The 19,401-nt window shown below is 28.6% G+C and overlaps 3 protein-coding genes across 3 annotated transcripts; 1 reads left to right on the top strand and 2 right to left on the bottom strand.

Annotated features, from left to right (window-relative positions):
* The first annotated feature begins 165 nt into the window (after positions 1 to 165).
* On the top strand, positions 166 to 2,165 carry LOC109605010 (uncharacterized). The gene is made up of 4 exons (XM_020021572.2): positions 166 to 393; positions 1,140 to 1,457; positions 1,514 to 1,916; positions 1,968 to 2,165. Exons 2-4 carry the CDS (start codon positions 1,140 to 1,142, stop codon positions 2,090 to 2,092), a joined length of 846 nt encoding a protein of 281 aa, XP_019877131.1. The 5' UTR covers positions 166 to 393; the 3' UTR covers positions 2,093 to 2,165.
* A 1,479-nt stretch (positions 2,166 to 3,644) lies between these two features.
* LOC109605013 (juvenile hormone esterase-like) lies at positions 3,645 to 10,615 on the bottom strand. The gene is made up of 7 exons (XM_020021575.2): positions 10,417 to 10,615; positions 5,466 to 5,624; positions 5,274 to 5,411; positions 4,688 to 5,224; positions 4,288 to 4,632; positions 4,087 to 4,234; positions 3,645 to 4,033 (listed from the first exon to the last, which is right to left on the bottom strand). Exons 1-7 carry the CDS (start codon positions 10,480 to 10,482, stop codon positions 3,720 to 3,722), a joined length of 1,707 nt encoding a protein of 568 aa, XP_019877134.2. The 5' UTR covers positions 10,483 to 10,615; the 3' UTR covers positions 3,645 to 3,719.
* A 3,537-nt stretch (positions 10,616 to 14,152) lies between these two features.
* On the bottom strand, positions 14,153 to 19,401 carry LOC109605012 (esterase B1). The gene is made up of 7 exons (XM_049961695.1): positions 19,247 to 19,401; positions 17,730 to 17,870; positions 16,082 to 16,241; positions 15,835 to 16,026; positions 15,582 to 15,766; positions 15,178 to 15,516; positions 14,153 to 14,825 (listed from the first exon to the last, which is right to left on the bottom strand). Exons 1-7 carry the CDS (start codon positions 19,379 to 19,381, stop codon positions 14,262 to 14,264), a joined length of 1,716 nt encoding a protein of 571 aa, XP_049817652.1. The 5' UTR covers positions 19,382 to 19,401; the 3' UTR covers positions 14,153 to 14,261.

The raw sequence follows: 19,401 nt of genomic DNA, 5'->3' as shown, positions 1-19,401 counted from the left end.
TGATTTCATGACTTTGTTATTCAGTAAATAATTATTCTGTTTGCTTAATAAGTTTAACTAGATTTCGTTTTGTATACTGACAATAACCGACGTCATCGTACGAGACTTATAAATTTGGCGTTGATAAATCATAACAAGACTCGAATGCAGTCGCCTCCGCGTTCATCAGACTGCAATTCAACTGAACGCGTGTGGGACCATATCCATACACATATTTACTCTCGAATCCATCAGCCTCAAAATTACGAGAAGCTTGCAATGCTTTTAGAGAAGAACGGCGAGTTATGGATGAAGAATTTATTCGTTTCCTAATTTTGAGTATGCCAAGGAGGGTGAAAGTTGTTCGTAGAGCAAGGGGGAGATCGATCAAGTACTGATTGGAAAACTGTGACGGTGAATATTTTGTTTTTTTTATTTTATTAATTAACCAAAAAATTGAGTAATATTAATTTCATATTAGTTCTGTTACTGATTTAAAGTTCTATTGTTGACGCAATCGTATTTAATTTATGCAGGAAATTACATTGTTTATTAAAACTTATTTTGATAATATATTTGTTAATGATATAATATAATGCCATCGGTATTCTGATTTTTGAAATAATTCAAATTAACCACTTTAAAAAATAGTAGATTGCATAGTTCTTTTTTGATCATTATTGTGCGTGTGACCAAATTACCCTAAAATATGTAACATATTATATTTTCACTGTGAACTAATAGAAATTAAGTGGAGAAAGGATTAATTTTTGAATGAAGTTTTCTTTGTAAATTAAATTTTGCAAAACATGTTGCCTTTCATTGAAAACTAAATAACAAAGGAGTTTTATTTGATCAATTCAATATACGCTATAATAGTTGTTCAAGTACACCTAAGAAAGAATGAAAACAAAAATTTCATTTATAAATGTTATCTTTGGTAAATATTTAAAAAAAAATGTTACAATGTCGAAACTCATGTTATGCTACAGACATTTTATTGATCTCTTATTTACTTTGACTGGTAATACGTTACAATATAAATAAGAGCCAATTTGTAAAAATTCTAAACTAAAAAAATTTAGTCGCATTGCAACTATAACAAAGGTAGGTAGATTATTGATTTTGCAGTATTTTGCTGACCCCTTCAAAAATTTTAGATGAAGCCGTTAGGAGTTCTTCTTGTGATCATCACAATTATTACCGTTGCAAATTCATATAGGAGAATATCTTGCGAAGGAGACGTGTGTAGTGTTTGTAGAGAAAGTGGCTGTCAACTATCTTGCACTGGCGATGACTGTGAGAGTTGTCCTAGTGGGGGCTGTTGCAACGGAATAAATTGCAACATCTGCGTTAACTCGTCCTGTTGTCAAACGCAGAAATGCAACTATTGTGTAAGAAAATGTAACAGAAGATGCCCGGTTAACAGGATTAAAAGCAACTCATACTGCAACGATAAATGCCAAAAGGCTTGTGTGGTAAGAATGTATATTAAATATTCTATGGTATTTTTAATAATATCGTATTCGTCTAGAATTATTTTGGGAAACAATCGTCACAAGGTGCATACAATGTAACAACCGTCATTAGACTGTTTAATTATTTGAATAACACAAACATTGTGGAAACTCCAGTGAACGTTACCGTTATTAACAAGAATAACTTTACCATTCACTCCGATGATCTCGCTAATTCGTTTAACAGCAATTTTGGTGGAAACCTGTTTGGCAATCAAACTCAGTCAAAATGCTGTTATATAGTACATCCAGAAGTCTGTCCCGAATCTCCAAATATATGTTTCAGAAGAAAACACGCTGAATGCTCATATCTGTGCACTTCTGATCACATTCTTATTAGAGAGGATCTTACAGCCAATAATACTTGTATACCCATTAATGTTTATCCAAATTACTATTGTGGACAATATATAACAGAAGGTAAGAGTTTGTTTTGTTTTGTTTTTTTTTAATCTAATAATTTCATTTCAGATTGCAAAGGTTGCTACGTTTGCGACAATGGTAACTGTTTAGAATCACCATTGTGTAGTGCAAGTTGTAAACAATCAATTTTGCCTGAAGAATATTACAATATCCCATATCAGAAGAATGTATAAATAAAACTTTTGAGAATATTTGTCTGATCTGTTTAGGTAAAGTTTAAATAAATGTACGAGCATTAAATGTGTGTTTTTTAAATATGACATGATATACATTTAATTACAATATATTAATAATCGTATCAAATATAAGTATTTTAAATCAATATGATTAATTTAGAGAGAGTAAGATATCTGTCAAATTTACAGAACATAATTTCCACCCCAAATTAAGTCGACAAAATGGTGAGTAGAACATTATAATATTTATTTTTTATTTGTTTTTAATATAAATCTAATACGTTTAAATAAAAAATCCATTTTAATAATGCTAATTATATTATATTTTTAACAAAATTATGTAATTTAATTACTCCTAAATCTCAATAATTATAATTATTATCGTACGTACAGATGGTAAAATTCTTTTGCGATTTAAGTTTGATCTTGGTGTCCATTGTGCACATCATAGTAAATAGAAAAACATTTATATGTGAAGATAATTTTAAAATTGACTCATAAACTTTGAGCATAATATTTTGAAAACCTAGATTAAACATTAAGAATAATAAAATATTATTGTATATATCGACAATTATTTTTTATGAAATTCGACACAAAAATAATTTATAAGTAATTACGTTAGTATTTGCTAAAGTATTTGTTGAAATTTATTCGGATAATGATTGTGCTTGAATAACTCATCAAGTGTTGAAACCTTACAACTTCCCCCGAGGTCACCTGAACTAAATCTATAAATAGAATTTATAGGGTATGCTAAATGGCGGTTTTCGGATCATTAATCCCACCCTCATATTTTTCTAGTGCATCGAGCTATGATTTCGCCGACATACCCCTCATAGGAATTTCTGTTGTAAACGAATAATAATAAATTAACAGCAGCTTCATGAAGTCAATACTTGTGTTATGTTTTGATTCTTTTAAACTATTTTAACATTATTATATGATCAATAAAAGGTAAGTTATTAAAAGTTGATCCAGACAATACATCTTCTAATGATAATAATAAAACAATTAATTTTGACAATTTAATCTTTATAGAGTTATAAAATCCTTACTGTCAGATGTACAACGAAAAATGTACAAACATAGGAACATGTTGTTAATGAACACGTCAAATAATAGCTTATCAAGGTTAGTCATTGTTGTAGTATTGTTTTGAATCACAGTTATAATTCACAAAAGTAAAATGTAAATAACTTTTGTAGTGGGATTGCCGTCAAACAGCAAAGTTCTTACAGATAACGTAAAGTTAACTTCATCACAAATATTTCCTCCATATTTTGTATTATAGTAAATAGGTAAATGGTTCTCGTTCATTTAGTTTGTTAAATGTGTATAATTCTTTATACATTATGTAATAGTTATTTAAAGAAATTTGTCAAAAATGTTTCTGATGCAGTTCTTTAACAAGTATAATTTTAATAGATTTTCAGACAGTGATATGTGCTCTTAAATAGCTTAATTATTTTATAGAGTATATTTATGCAATTATTTATTGAGTTGTCGAACTAAAGAATCTAAAATTTGTTTTAGATAGTTTATTTATAAATAATATTTTATTTTTTAGAAAACAAGCAGTATTTATATTTTATTCATTAACATACGAAAACAAATTTAACGATCATATTGTTAACTTGGCTGTTTTTTCATTCATACTATATATCTCGTTCCAAAAATTCATCCTTTCAGACCAAGGGTTTACATCATTATGTGGGTCCTCAGAAATCTCGTAGAAATTAATAGTATCTTTGGTTACCGGCATCCATAATTTATCTACCAGATTATCATTCGCAGGTGTAGGATTACCAAATTTGGCGAAATTGGTCCATAACCGACAAACCCTTTTTCTTGCTATGTCTTCTATGGAGTGTTTGGAAACACCCAAAGATAAGCACATGTTAAACAAATAAGGTAAGTCATCAGCATGAGATGTACCTAAATTAAACAATATATATTTATTTGTTTAAATTATTCTTAATGATATTTACCTGGAGTTATAATTTTTGTTAAATGTTTGTAAAAATTTAGTTTTGTGTCTAAAGAGAACCTGTATAAATAAACAGAGTTTGGTAATAATTTGGCATGGTGTCTGACAGCTTGGAAAATCCCCCACGAGAAGCAGTTGTCAGTCAATAACTGCAATTAACAACATATAATTATGAACATACTAATGCGTATTCACAACATACATCATACAATGAAAGAGTACTATTCGCTCTAGAATAAGGACCTTCTCCTAGGTAAAATTTAACAATTTTTTCTCCCAAATTCTTTCTTACGGCCGATTCACGTTCTAGTTCCAATAAAGAGGGCACATTTACTTCAGGTTTCTCCCAATATTTCGGTTTATTCTTTTCTGATACAACTCCTTCATATAACATACCCTCGCAATTCGTAAAACCCATCATTATTGGAACTGGACTGTATTCACCAGATGTTATTATATCAATTGGTGATTTAGTTAAGAATGCTGTGTCAGAAGGTGGTTCAATTGACCAACCACAAAATCGATCCATTGATGAGAATTTATCGCGCTATAAATAAATATTTTTATTTCAACTGTTGTTAAATTATATTCGATATCCTTACTTTTTCAAGCACTCGTTGTCCATCCCAAAGTTTTTCAACAGGAATTGTTCTAAAATGATCAAGTATTTCTTTTTCATTTTTAGATTCACAGCCAGTTGCTGGTGCAGCTTGCTCTGCAACATTTTTTTCACATCTACTCCATCCATTTAAAGCGCTACCACTTTGTGCAATAACCTTGTGAAATAAACCTTTAGCTAAGGGTGATAACATTAACAAATGTACAGATGCAGACCCGGCGCTTTCGCCAAATATTGTGACATTGTTTGGGTCACCATTATAATCCGTAATATTTTCCTGGACCCACTTTAAAGCTAGTACCATATCTTTAAATCCCATGTTGCCTGTTACACCCAACGATGGATCTTTGAGACTTAAAAATCCTAGTAAACCCAAACGATAGTTGATTACAACCAAAACTACATCATCGTTCATCAAATTATCTGGACCATACATCAATTTATCGTTGGACCCGTTAAGGAAGGCGCCACCATGGATAAACACCATGACCGGTTTAAGTTCGTTGCTGCTTGATGGAAGCTAAAACAACTTGAAAAACATACATGTAGACCACTTTGATATTTTTTACCTCTGAGGTGTATACGTTTAAATTGAGACAGTCTTCATCACCATTTATTTTCCTGGTCATAATGTTAGTTTGAATGCTTTTTTTGCCTACTTTTGTGGCATCCAACGTTCCGGTCCATGGTCCCGCTGGTTCAGAAATCTAGTTGAATGATAATGGTAGTTACAATCTAATATTCTTGAAGAAAAGAGTTACCTTAAATCGGTTTTCACCAAGCATAGGTTTTCCATACGGTATGCCTTGGAAACTATAGTACTTGGATCCTTTTTCGGCATAGTCAATAGTACCTTTGATTTTTCCTAGTTTCGTGACGTGAACATGTGAAGATTTCCAAATGTTAAAATAAGCCAAAAGCTAAAGAATAATATAAAATATATAATATATAGATTAGACATATTGTAGATAAATTTATAAACTCATGTTCAAATATTAGAGATATAGAACTTTAATTGTACTTGATTATATACGTAGACAGTGATCATTTTATTAATTTTTATGAAATTCAACACAAAAAGATACGTCTTTAATGAAGGGAATCCAATGTGTATTTAGTTTATTAAGAATTATAGTATTGTTTGCACGGATATCTGTCGAAATTTATTCGGATAATTATGCCTAGATGTAAATTAACTTCAGATGAGAGGAGTAGAGCAATTGAAATGTTGAAATTTAGGATAAATTTGATTGAAATGGCAGGCAGATTCTCGCTTGTGTACACAAACTACAGAAAGTGGAGTGGTGTACCAAGGAACAAACGAATTTGCAACTGAGAACCAGTGTGGACCTTACAATGCCCTTCTCGCAACTGGATAATCAACTAGTGGAGCTCATATCGGTACGCTTAACAAATTCAGATTCTCGTTGACGAAAACCATTACTACGCTTGCATTTGGCCCACAAGTAATAACAATTGGAATGGACAGGACCTCATGTTAACTGGACGGAGAATGTGTAGTTTTCACAGATTAAAGTAGAATTGGGCTGTACAATGATGATTATCGAATTTACCTCTGGTTCAGATGATATGTGCCACGAAATCGTTATAATGACCGTACAGAATTGTACATAATTCAAGGTACGGTAATCTGTCTGACATATGTAAAGGACATTCTTAATAGAATACTGCAAAAATTTCAAGCTGCTGTCGACATAAACTTTAAACTATCTGTTAACGATAATGCTTGTGCGCAATACTCAGAAATTAGTTATAATTTAGCCGACCTGGGCCAATATACACCAAGAAGAAATTCTCTCATAGAAGACATGTAGAAGTGTTAAGCAGTCATCGATGCTCTTGGGAGACATACAATGTATTAAATTTAATGTCGCGTATATTTTTGCTACATATTTGTTTTTTTACATTTTTATGACTTTTGATTGAACAAATTTAAAAGATAAAACAAAAAGTCAATAACAACGAAATTTTTGCATACTTTTTTCTATATCTCTTCCTTTTGGACATGAGTTAGTTTAATTCCATTATATAGAAGGTTTTTAACTATTTCTTCAAAAAACAGTAATACAAAAACATATAATACATATGTTACATTAGACTGTTTCAAAAAAATCGACAATTTTTTTTTCTTATTTATATCGAAAATCTTGTTGGAAATGGTAAAAAAAATACTGTGAAAGTTACAGCTCTTAATATTAACACACTATAAGCGGGTCGGGTAAAATTACCCGTCTCGAGAACTACTGATTGTTAGCTGGCCGGGTAATTTTTACCTTTTTGAATGTACTTACTTCAAAAGCGGGATGAGATAATTTTACTCTATTGGTTTACATACGGAACTGAAAGAATTATCTCTTATTTTTTGTAATCATTCAACAACTTAGTTTGGACTATTTTGTTGCCCGCCTATAGTGTGTTAATATTAAGAGGTGCCGCATCGTAAATTTTAATTTCCCGTTTAAATAACACGGGAACGGTGTTCTCTTGGATTTTGAAATTTTTTAACTCTCGTTAGAGATAATATTTCAAAATGATCAAAACAGATTTTTATAGAAAATTTAACGCTCTACAAAAAAAGTCTCTTACACTTTTTCGATATATTCATTTTTTCAAAAGTTATTTGACATTAAAGTTGGATTGTTTTAAAATTTTGACATTTTTCTCATTTTCTGACGCAACCTTCAACTTTATGGGAAAATTTTATATGATATTTTTTGTTGAGAATTCAATTTCCTATAATTTATCTCCGAAATAGTTTTTGATATTTTTTACAGATCATAAGTTATCTGCAGAAAACTAAAAATTTTATTAAATAAATGTTATTTTACTGCTTAAAATTAAGCACAGAAAAAAATTGCCAAATTGTAGTAAAAGTCTGTTAGTGTAACGATATATACTACTTTGATTATAATAAACAATCAATTTTTTTAGTAAAAATCTATTTATTTAAATAAAATGCTTAATTTTAAGCAGTAAAATAACAGCAGGTATTGATGATGATAGGTACCGGTTCGTGCCGCATCGTAAATTTTAATTTCCCGTTTAAATAACACGGGAACGGTGTTCTCTTGGATTTTGAAATTTTTTAACTCTCGTTAGAGATAATATTTCAAAATGATCAAAACAGATTTTTATAGAAAATTTAACGCTCTACAAAAAAAGTCTCTTACACTTTTTCGATATATTCATTTTTTCAAAAGTTATTTGACATTAAAGTTGGATTGTTTTAAAATTTTGACATTTTTCTCATTTTCTGACGCAACCTTCAACTTTATGGGAAAATTTTATATGATATTTTTTGTTGAGAATTCAATTTCCTATAATTTATCTCCGAAATAGTTTTTGATATTTTTTACAGATCATAAGTTATCTGCAGAAAACTAAAAATTTTATTAAATAAATGTTATTTTACTGCTTAAAATTAAGCACAGAAAAAAATTGCCAAATTGTAGTAAAAGTCTGTTAGTGTAACGATATATACTACTTTGATTATAATAAACAATCAATTTTTTTAGTAAAAATCTATTTATTTAAATAAAATGCTTAATTTTAAGCAGTAAAATAACAGCAGGTAACTTATGATCTGTAAAAAATATCAAAAACTTTTTCGGAGATAAGTTATAGGAAATTGAATTCTCTACAAAAAATGCTATATAAAATTTTCCCATAAAGTTTATGGTTGCGTCAGAAAATGAGAAAAATTTTAAATCAATCCAATTTTAATGTTAAATAACCTTTGAAAAAATGAATATATCAAAAAACTGTAAGAGACATTTTTTGTAGAGTGTTAAATTTTCTCTAAAAATCTGTTTTGATCATTTTGAAATATTATCTCTAACGAGAGTTAAAAAATTTCAAAATCCAAGAGAAGACCGTTCCCGCGTAATTTAAACGGGAAATTAAAATTTACGATGCGGCACCTCTTAATATTAAGAGCTGTAATTTTCACAGTATTTTTTTACCATTTCCAACAAGATTTTCGATATAAATAAGAAAAAAAAAAAATTGTCGATTTTTTTGTTTTGAATACTATCAAAATGTGGCAACAAATGAAAACATTATCCTTTTTTATTTGTTTACATACATGTGTCATGAACTTAGATATATTATAGATTTTCATAGTCACTCTCTTTAGTTAGTTTTTCATATATTATCACAATTAACGTCATTATATCTAAATATAAGAAAACTGGTAAATTACAAAAAAGTTGCTTTTTGCAAGGCCGATGATATTATAAATAATTATTATAATAATGATCTGTCATTATCATTGATTTGGACTTAAAAAAACGGAAACGACGTGCATGCATCCGAGCTCGGTGCATGTCTCGGGCTGTTGTAATTTTCCATGGAAATTTTGTAAAGTTTCGTGGAATATTTCTAACTTTCAAAGAAATGGAATCTGGTAAAATTAAAAAAAAAACTTTAATGATTCTCACATGTCTATTTCATTAAAAATGTTCAATTTTTAAAAAAGTTAGTAATATTTTGGAGTTTTAAAATTTTCCGGACAAATTAAAGGTCTTATCAGCTAACTCTGCACATCAAATATATTCACCTACATCACTTTCAGAGGGGTAGAGGGTATCCCAGTGTAAGGATATTAACATCTAGTGTGGTCGTTTTCTTGTCCCAATTAATTTCTCGGCAATACTGTGCATAATATTTGAGACGAAAAGGTAGATACTCAATATATTTTATATTACGTGTATGTATTTATTAACCGAGTAGTAAACAGATAATTTGTTTAAATAATGTAGAATTATTTATTAAAAGTGTAATGATCACTGATAAATTATCATATATGTCAGCTAATAATCTACAGTTTTTCATAATTCTAAAGCCAAAGTACAACATATAATTAAAATGATAGGTACCGGTTTGAGTTACAAAGTGTAATTATTATCATTATTATGACTATCTCTACTAAAAACATACATTGATTATCGCGTGAGTTCGCAAAAATATATATTTTCCTTTTGTTTAGTTAACACACAATTTGAATTAGGATTATTTTTAATACATATGTATATGGAATTACTATCAACAATTTACACTTGTGATTAATATCAGACTAATTGAAGTCCAATTGCAATAATGTTTGTTGTTAAATGACGTAATTCACCTATATTATGCTTTGTTATAATTAATAGTGAACCACAAATAATAATAAACTACGGAACTGTAAAAATTTTCAAATGTATCACCGTCTTTATGGCACAGAAGAGTTAATGATTTTTGAGAATAAAAATCGACTGTTGTATCAGATTTTAAATATTTTAAGGCAGAAACTAACGTGAAATATGACGAAAGCTTAATTTTTATTTTAGTTTTTTTTTTTGTGGACTTGATAGTGATGTGTGTATGAGTATTGGAATTTACATTACATTTTTTGTTATTCTCTTTAGCGTCAGAGGGTGCTTTTATAAGGTTGTCCTTATTAAAATCCCCTTAATAAAATATAATAAAATTTTATATTTATTTTTCTAAATAATTGAGTGTTACTACGAAAGAATTCTCCGATTTAATATGTGTGCCATTTTTTTTAAAGTGAAATAATAAATAAATAATATTATTTTTTTAGTTAGATAAATGTGAATATGAATCTCGATTAACGTAGATGATTTTAATTTGATTCAATACAGTGATAACCGGTTGAGTACAATAAAAAACGATTCAAACAATAATTACCTTAGCAATAAAAAAATTTAATATGATGCGCTCTCTATAAAACAGGCATCTGGATCGGGGCCACATATTGAATATAATATTAACTAGACGAGCGATGTAATGTCATAAACCAAATCAAATACTACTTCCATAGAACACCATAAATAACTTTAAGGCAGAGCGGGATATAATGCGAACCAAAGACACACATGTCTATCAAACAAACTATGTTTGAGAGACACTGGCTATCGGTATGACCGTGCCATTCTGGGGGAAATGTACCGCAACCAAGGTTGCCAAATGTAACCTATGTTCTCTCCATCTAGGTAAATGTTCTACTCCATTATTAATAAAAAACATTTAAATGTCATTGCTATAAATAGGATGACAAAAATAAAATAATAAAAATCCCCTTCTAATACAATATTCTAATGCCATCATCCAGTTATCACGAACCAAACGAAATTTCTTATTAAGTTTTTAGTGCTTAGTGATGTATGATTTTAACAGCAATTTTATTTCTTAATATAATTTTTTACAATAAATTTGTACTCAATCCCCTTTTTGGAATGGAGAATTCAAATGCCGTATCATAAGCCCCTATCCTTCATTCAAAAATTTGGGAATAACAACTTAAGGGCGTTGTCGGAATATTTTTTTTTTTTGTTACAGGATGTGTTTTGGATTATTTTATAAATATAATTCATAATTAAAATAATAAATTTATTTCATTTGGCTGTTCCACACTGTATAAACCAGAGGTGGCCATCCTGCGGCTCTTTGAAGGATTATTTGTGGCTCTCGATAAATGTATCCGAGTTCCCTTTTCATTCCAGAATTATCAAGAGAAGTAAAATTTTTAATATTTAAATTCAATACATATATTTTGTACTTTTATTTATATATTCTCAATAAATATAATTTTTGCAAACAAATTTTTTTAATACCTTTTTTGTATACCTTTTAAATACGTACTTAATTGCGGCTCACGAAACATTTCAAATTTTGAAAAATGGCTCGTACTATCCAGCAGTTTGGCCACCCCTGGTATATACATTTACTTCTATATCTGTGTGCGTGAAAAAAATATATAAATATTGAGAAGTATTAAGTTTTTAACATATTATAATGAATTTTTATTACGATTATATTTTTATTAAACGTTAATTTTTGCAAAAAATTTGGTATTACATTTTTTAAAATAGAATAAAGTGATCTTTCAAGGGAAGCTCGTTTAAAAATTTGAGGGTTAGAACTTTTGTTCGAAAGGGAATGTATAAATTAATTTTTTTCCTTCCAGAATGTGTTTTGGATTTTTTATGTATATAATTCATAACTAAGATAATGATTTTTTTTCATTTAACTCATCCACACTGTATATACTTCTACATTTGCGGGTGTGAGAAAAATGTTTAGAATCAGAGTGTATTACTTAGTTTTTAGTGTATTATAGTAAATTTTTATTATGATTTTATTTTTATTATGATTTTATTTTTATTCTACGGCAATTTTTGCAATAGATTTTCATAAAAAGTTAAAATACTTCAAATGATTGTCATAAGGAATGTAGAGATTTTTTCATTATTGCGTATATATTTTTTAGATTTTTTATAAATATAGTTCATAATTAAAATAATGACTTTATTTAATTCGGCTGTTTCACACTGTATATACAGTTACCTCTACATTTGTAAATGTATAAAATATGTATAAATGTTAAGAACTTAGTAGAGTTTTTAGTAAACCTTTATTTTGACTTTATTTTTATTAAATGTTAATTTTTGCAATAAATTTTTAAAAAATTGTATATTTGAATAGCGAATGAAGAAACTTTCAAATGATGCAACCTACAATTTCTCATTTAAAATTTTGTAACTATTTTTCGAAGAGATAACATTTTTTCATTACAGGATGTGATTTAGATTTTTTATAAATATGTTCAATAATTAAAATAATGAATTTATTCCATTTAGCTTTACTACACTGTATATATACTTACTTCTACACCTGTAAATGTTTTAGAAAATACAAAAAATACATTTAATAATTCTTTATTGTTCTTCATACATTATTTACAAAAATATGTACTATTGTGGATAAAATGAATGAACGGAGAAAATAAGATAAATGATTAATTCCTCTTCAATTGAAATAAGAAGAGATATTGAACAGTAATGAAGAGTTAATGTGTGGCAGTATTCAATAAATAAAACTTTGACTTTTGTTTAAAGATATAACTAATAATCCCTTCTAAATATATTTCGCATGATTCCATTAACGTGTTATAAATGAAATCATGTTATGGTAATTTACAGTCGTTTTGCGAGTGTGGTATAAGACCTGGTTTTTTGTTAATTTTTGGTCGCTAAAAACGGAAATGATGGTGAAAATTTGCTAACAATATATTTTAAATTACAATGATTAACACGTCAAAACCAGAAACACTCTACTCCTTAAAAACGTAGTCACGGATAGGCATCAGAAAATATATGGAAATTAGAACTAGTAGCAACATAAAACACTTTACCTATACCTAATTATAATTTACTAAGTATTACTAATGTTTATATCTTTGGGACAGTAGAACAATACAAATCTATTGCAGTGTAAAATAGCGGCCTCAGAGAGATCAATTTATTTCAAGCCAAGCTAACGTGAAGAATATATCTATCATTGATTCTAAAAATGTTTTGTTACTTCCATTACATATCAAGCTTGGATTGTTGAAAATTTTTGTTAAAGCATTAGATAAATGAGGGAGAAGGAATATTTGTTGGACCACAAATTAGAAAAATACTAAAGGATGAGAAAATTGATAAAAAATTAGGCGATGATAAATTGGTTATGTGGAGATATTTTAAAATTGTTGTTGAGTTTTTAAGAAAGAAAAATATTATACAAAACTTTAAAAACGTATAAGAATTATTTAAGTACTATTGCAAAATGGACTGTCGCATGTCTCTCAAAATTCACTTCTTGCACTCTAATTAAATTTTTTTCTCCGAAAGGTTCCACCAGGACATCCTAACAATGGAGTAACGATACCAGATCAGATGGGATTCAACAATGATGTGGGATTAATATTGGTTTCTTTTGAGAGAAAGCTGTCTGGAGCGAAAGTTAGTATATTCAAAAAAATGTCTACAATAGACTGAGTATAAATGTATTTTAAATAAATATGTTTCTTGAATTTTATTTCTTGATTTCAACTTGAATCATAATATATATAGGAAGTTTAGAAGAAAATTAAAATAATTGATGTATTTTATAACTCAAAATCTATAGTTTTCGAAGTTAAATTAGAATACATTAAATACCCCCGTAGACCCGTTACAACATCAGTCGTGAAAATTACGTATTCTTCGTATTTACTGAATTGTGTAATTGATATCTCGAATATTTCAATCAAGAGAATATTTTCGTTTGAAGCAATTGCGGATGAAGAAGTTGAAAATACTAAAAGATAATGGAATTATTTCAGTTTAAATTCGAACATCTTGAATTATTAATATTTTAAATTACTAATACTTTTCTAATAAGTTTTGAGGAAAATCCTAAAATACCTTTATATCTAAAATAGCATATTTTATAAACATTTTTATTTCTTCCCTTTCAACTACCTTGAAGTGATGGGACCATTAATCTATTAAGAAAATTTTCTTTGTTGATATTCTGATTATATTCAATTACTTTTATAAGACTCGTTAAACGAAACATTAATTTGACTTACTTAGCGATAATAAAAAAATTACCGAGACACTTGTAAAACAAAATAGCGTTTTTTTATTTTCACTTAAAAATATTTACAATTATTATACTGTTACACAACCAAAAACAAAAATATTACATATAATACAGATTAAAATTTAAATCTTTTTATCACAAAATTCATAAATATTGTCCCAAAAAGTACACATATCCTGGTCTGGGTTCTGTTCCATTCTTAATTCATTACCAATATTCAAATAATTCATTTCATCTTTCGAAACTGGTTTCCAAAGAGCTTTATTAAAGTGCACCTCATCGATTTGAGGTGTCGGATTTCCATGCCTTGCAAAATTCGTCCACAACTTGACTAACCTTTTTATATAATAGTCTTCTTCCTCGTCAGGTTCGAACGGCGGATGGATTTTTTGAAGGAATAAATATGACAATTCGTCACAGTGACTTGCTCCATTCACATATTTTTTTGACATCATTCCAAGCAAATCATGGAAAAGTTTGTTAACAGTTTTCATGCCTTGTGTTAAAGCTGCGAACATTAAGAAAATCAGCTGGAAGATTCGGCTGTCTCTTAAAGCATAGTTTTTGGCTAGATTAAGAGGGCCTTCGTGTGAGAAGACGTAGAAATAAATTGGTTTATCGTGTATTGATCTGTGTAAATCTATTGATTTATATATCGGATATTTAAAACCAATATCAGTTTTTAGCTAAAAAATAGTTATTTTTCTTTATTGCGCGATGTATAATTTAATATTTATATATGGTGTTCTTAAAAATAGTACACATATTAAAAACAAATATTGATCCATCTATTCAATAATTACTCAATAATATCATGAATCAGCATAATTAATAATTTAGACTATTTCTAAAATCACCCTATATAACATATAACATGTCTATTCATAAATTGATGTTTGACTGAAATGTAGTGGATTTCAGATTTTTACAATGGTGTACTTGTATAGATCAATATCATTTTCAGATTGTAGTGAAAAGTAAGAAGAAATGCTTGATGCTGGGCTGTTTCTGCGATAAAATGATTAACGAGATACTTACCGTATACAAGTAGTCAATGTTATTTTCTTTAATCATTTCATCTTTGAAATACGTTTTCTTAATTCTCGATTTAATTTCAATGTGTTTCTTTTCATTATCTACGACATCTAAATCGAAGGGTACTTCAGTGTCCATGCTTTTTGGTAGTTTTACATTCGGAGTGGATTTTCTTACAATGTCAAATAGTATGCCTTCCTTTGTTGTGTATCCGATCATAAGAGGTAACTTATGATAATTACCAGATTTTATTATTTCTACTGGATCTTCGGTTAGAAAAGCATCTTTAGATGCCTTTTCAATGACAGGTCCAAAAGGTCGACGTTTGGAGGCGGAAAGGTCCTGGTTGAAAAAAATAATAATGTTTAATAAACTATCTACATATATTGTAAAACAAAATGGCTTACATCATAGAATTTATATTGCCCTTTAATTATATCTTGAATCGGTGATTTATTTAACTTATCTAAAATCAATTTTTCATTAGTCTCTGTATAACCCATTAATTCTCCAATAACTTTAGCATTGTAGTATCCCTTTGCCCAAATACAGAGAGCAGAAGCACTTTCCAAAATAACTTTGTGAAAGAGTCCTAAAATAAATTGAGATTAAGTTAGTTTTGTCTAAGATAACAATTGAACAAAAAAAATTATTTTAGACCTTTAGTTACGGGAGAAAGCATAAGCAAATGGGCACACACTGATCCAGCACTTTGTCCAAATATGGTTACATTGTTGGGGTCTCCACCAAAATTGATAATGTTTCTTTGGACCCATTTTAAAGCCATAACTTGATCTTTAAGACCGGCATTACCAGGCACATCTAATGATGGATCTTCTAACGCAAGGAATCCTGAAATTCATTATAATTATTATATTGAACTGAAATTTAAATTACCATATATTACCCATTATTCCAATTCTGTAATTTATCACTACTAATACTATGTCTTGCCACAAAAGAAATTCTGGACCATAAAATTCAGGTTTGTTGTTGCCATAGGTGAATCCTCCTCCATGAATAAAAACCATTACGGGTTTTGGTTTTTCTGAATCTGTGAGTGTTACCTAAAATTATTTGCAATAACTTGAGAATAGCAGTTGTGCTATTTTTAACAAAAACGGTTAAATATAAATATTAAACTATATTACACTTCAAATCTATCACAGATTTTCACCTTCTTAAAGTTTTTCAAAAATTACACAACACAAATTAAGTTTTTTATAGATAAAAAAATCAAATAAAAAATATTATACTTCAAATCGGTTAAATATTTTCATCGTTATCTGTAAAAAAATCGTACATAATGTGTACTAAATACACTCCGCCGCAATGACTAGGGATAATTTAAATATATGCGGTAATTTTATTTTAAACTTTGGTTTTAATTTAGTTTGAATATGGATATACAAAATTGACTAGCAGATTATTGAAATGAAAAAGCTGCTAACAAAAGTTTATTTAAAAAAAAAACGAATATTTTGAAAAATCGTGAAAATGTATGAAAACCAAAAAACATTCCTATATTGTTAAACTTAACAAAACTATTGTTTAATAACTTGTATGACCTCTTCGATTCGTGACATCTTCTCTGTAATGCTCAGAATTAGGTTATCAATATCCTGTTGTTAGGTTATCAATATCCTCATTCCAAGCATCGTGAAGTGATATGCTGACTCTTGGAATTTCCATACGAAGAACCTTTCTTTGAAGCATGTCCCACAAGTGCTTGATGGGGTTCAGATTTGGAGACTGTGCTGGTCATGGTAACACATCAATATTGTTGTTTTCCAAAAATCCCATTCGTAGACATTGCGAAGGCGGTTTGTATTGTTAGGCTTTCTCCACATGCGCGCTCTTCTGCAGTCAAGATAAATTCCAAACCAGGATTCATCACTAAAGAGCACTGTTACCCAATTTTCATTTTGACACAAAGACTGTTCCTGTGTTCACACCTCAATTTTCCCATGATAGCGGTTGAACTTTCAAAGGTCGACGACCACGTAGATTTTTTTCATACTCCTTTCCCTCACATCTCCCTCTTTTCTATATCGTGCATAAAGTCGAAACGCTTTTATTTCTATCGCAATCTGAGTTTGATTCATACCACCGTAAAAATGTCTTCGCTCCATAGTTAACTAACACTATACTGAGTTTCACGTATAAAATTAAAGGTAAACAATGGCTATTTGTAGGAATAATTAATAAAATTATCGACGAAGGAAAGTTTTGTTTCATTTTAATGGAAATGAAAACAAGTATAAAATTTAGAGTCGTCTGTAAACCACCTAAAATAATGATAATGTAGTCGTATTATTATATACATAGCAAATAATTGACCCTTGAACACATTCTCTAAATTTTAAATCAAATACTAAATTATTCCTAGACATTACGGCGATGTGTATTTTGATATAAAAATATAATTATGTTTACTATTTTACATATAATTGCATGTTTGTAGTTAAGTGTTTCTATAATTAAATATATTTTAACATTGTAAAATTTCTATATTTACTATGAATTACGCAATTGATAATATATATGCTACTTACTTTTTTTGTAAACACGTTCAAGTTTAAACAATTATCTTCCTTGCCTATATAAAATTGGCCTATTAAATGACGAGATGGACAAGGAGGTCCATCCTTGGTTGCGTCCTTTACTTCCGTCCATTTTTCTGGGTCGCGCGGTGCCTAAAATAAAAAAATTATATTAAATTATTATATTTCAATTTTTCCCTGTTTTAGTTATAACATTCAAATATAATTTTTTATTATTAACTTTTATACAAAAATATTTAAATGTCATATATACATATTATAATATTATTTGAAAATTGTAATTATGTATGTAATTGTAGTTATATCATTCAAGTAAAACAATAATTTTGAAAGCGACATCATTTTTTGAATATGAGTTATTACAGTGATTTGACAAATTTGAGAAGTCACTAAAATTGTCGAAAATCTCTTAAATAATTAGGAAATTTTATCAAATATTTATATTAGATATAAGATATTATACTAATACTCTATATTATACATTATTTTATTATCATTTCACACCATTCCATTACTGTAACATTTAATTGACCTACTACAATCACTGTTCGTTTATAAAGAAAAAATATCAAATTAATTATACGTTTACAAAGTTTATCGGTTTGTTAAAATCTTTTTGCAGTTACTGGCTGCTGATAACAAGCTCATATCAAAATGCAATTAGATTTTTATAAGATGTAGTTTTTAAGTCACACATAACCTATATTCAGAAAATGGAAAACGCATTGTCTAACTGATTTTACTTTTTTCTCTCGATATAAGATATATAACCTGTTTTAATATCGACCTCCTCGAGGAGGACAATTTTCAAATACTTTTCTAGTTCCTGTCGATTACACACAGAATCCCAATTTGTTTTAGTCGGTAGTCAAATATATAAGAGTTCACACCTGACTATGGAAATGAAAACATTCATAATAATGTTTCCCGAAACATGTCTTTGGATTGTAATCCTCTTCAAAGTGAAAATTTGTATTTAAGTTTCTACTCCTGAACAGTTCTAATCAAAATTTGATAGCTCATAATTTTTTTCTAGGATGAAAACCAAAGTAAAAACAATACGGTGTTTCAAGTCAGTTAACATGATATTAAGAAATATATTTCAGCTCTATCTTAGCAAGCTCATGTCAAGCTAATTTTGATTGAGCACATTTGGTTAATTTTTACGAAATAATTTACTCAAAAACTATTTACTTTAAATTTAAACATTTTATTTTAAATTTTTTCTATTATAGAATATTTTGGAAAATAGAATATAAACGAAATAAACAAAATAATTAAATCAATAATATGGATGACGAACATTGAACATGTATGAGTAATATGTAGCATTATAATTATTTATGTTGTTAATGGGTTACAAATATATTTTTGTAATAATAAATATTGAATCTATTTTATAAAAGCAACATAAAAAATCAAATAAAAATATATCCTAAAATCAAATTTCAATATTTATTACCTTCTTTTATTTATAATGAACGACACGTGTAAATGAACAACTTTACCTTAAATCTCAAATCCCCAATGGGAGCTTTGGCATAAGGTACACCAAGAAAAGCATAAAAGTCTTCGCCTACAAAATTCGTACACATTTTACCTCGGACTTTACCTTCCACCGTTGACACTATTACTGTCTTCATTATGTTAATTGTCTGTGTTC

This window comes from Aethina tumida, chromosome 1, assembly GCF_024364675.1.
Source record: "Aethina tumida isolate Nest 87 chromosome 1, icAetTumi1.1, whole genome shotgun sequence".
NCBI classification, from domain to species: Eukaryota; Metazoa; Arthropoda; class Insecta; order Coleoptera; family Nitidulidae; genus Aethina; species Aethina tumida.
The sequence above is the reverse complement of the archived record's forward strand: the minus strand, read 5'-3'. Positions and strand labels throughout refer to the sequence as shown.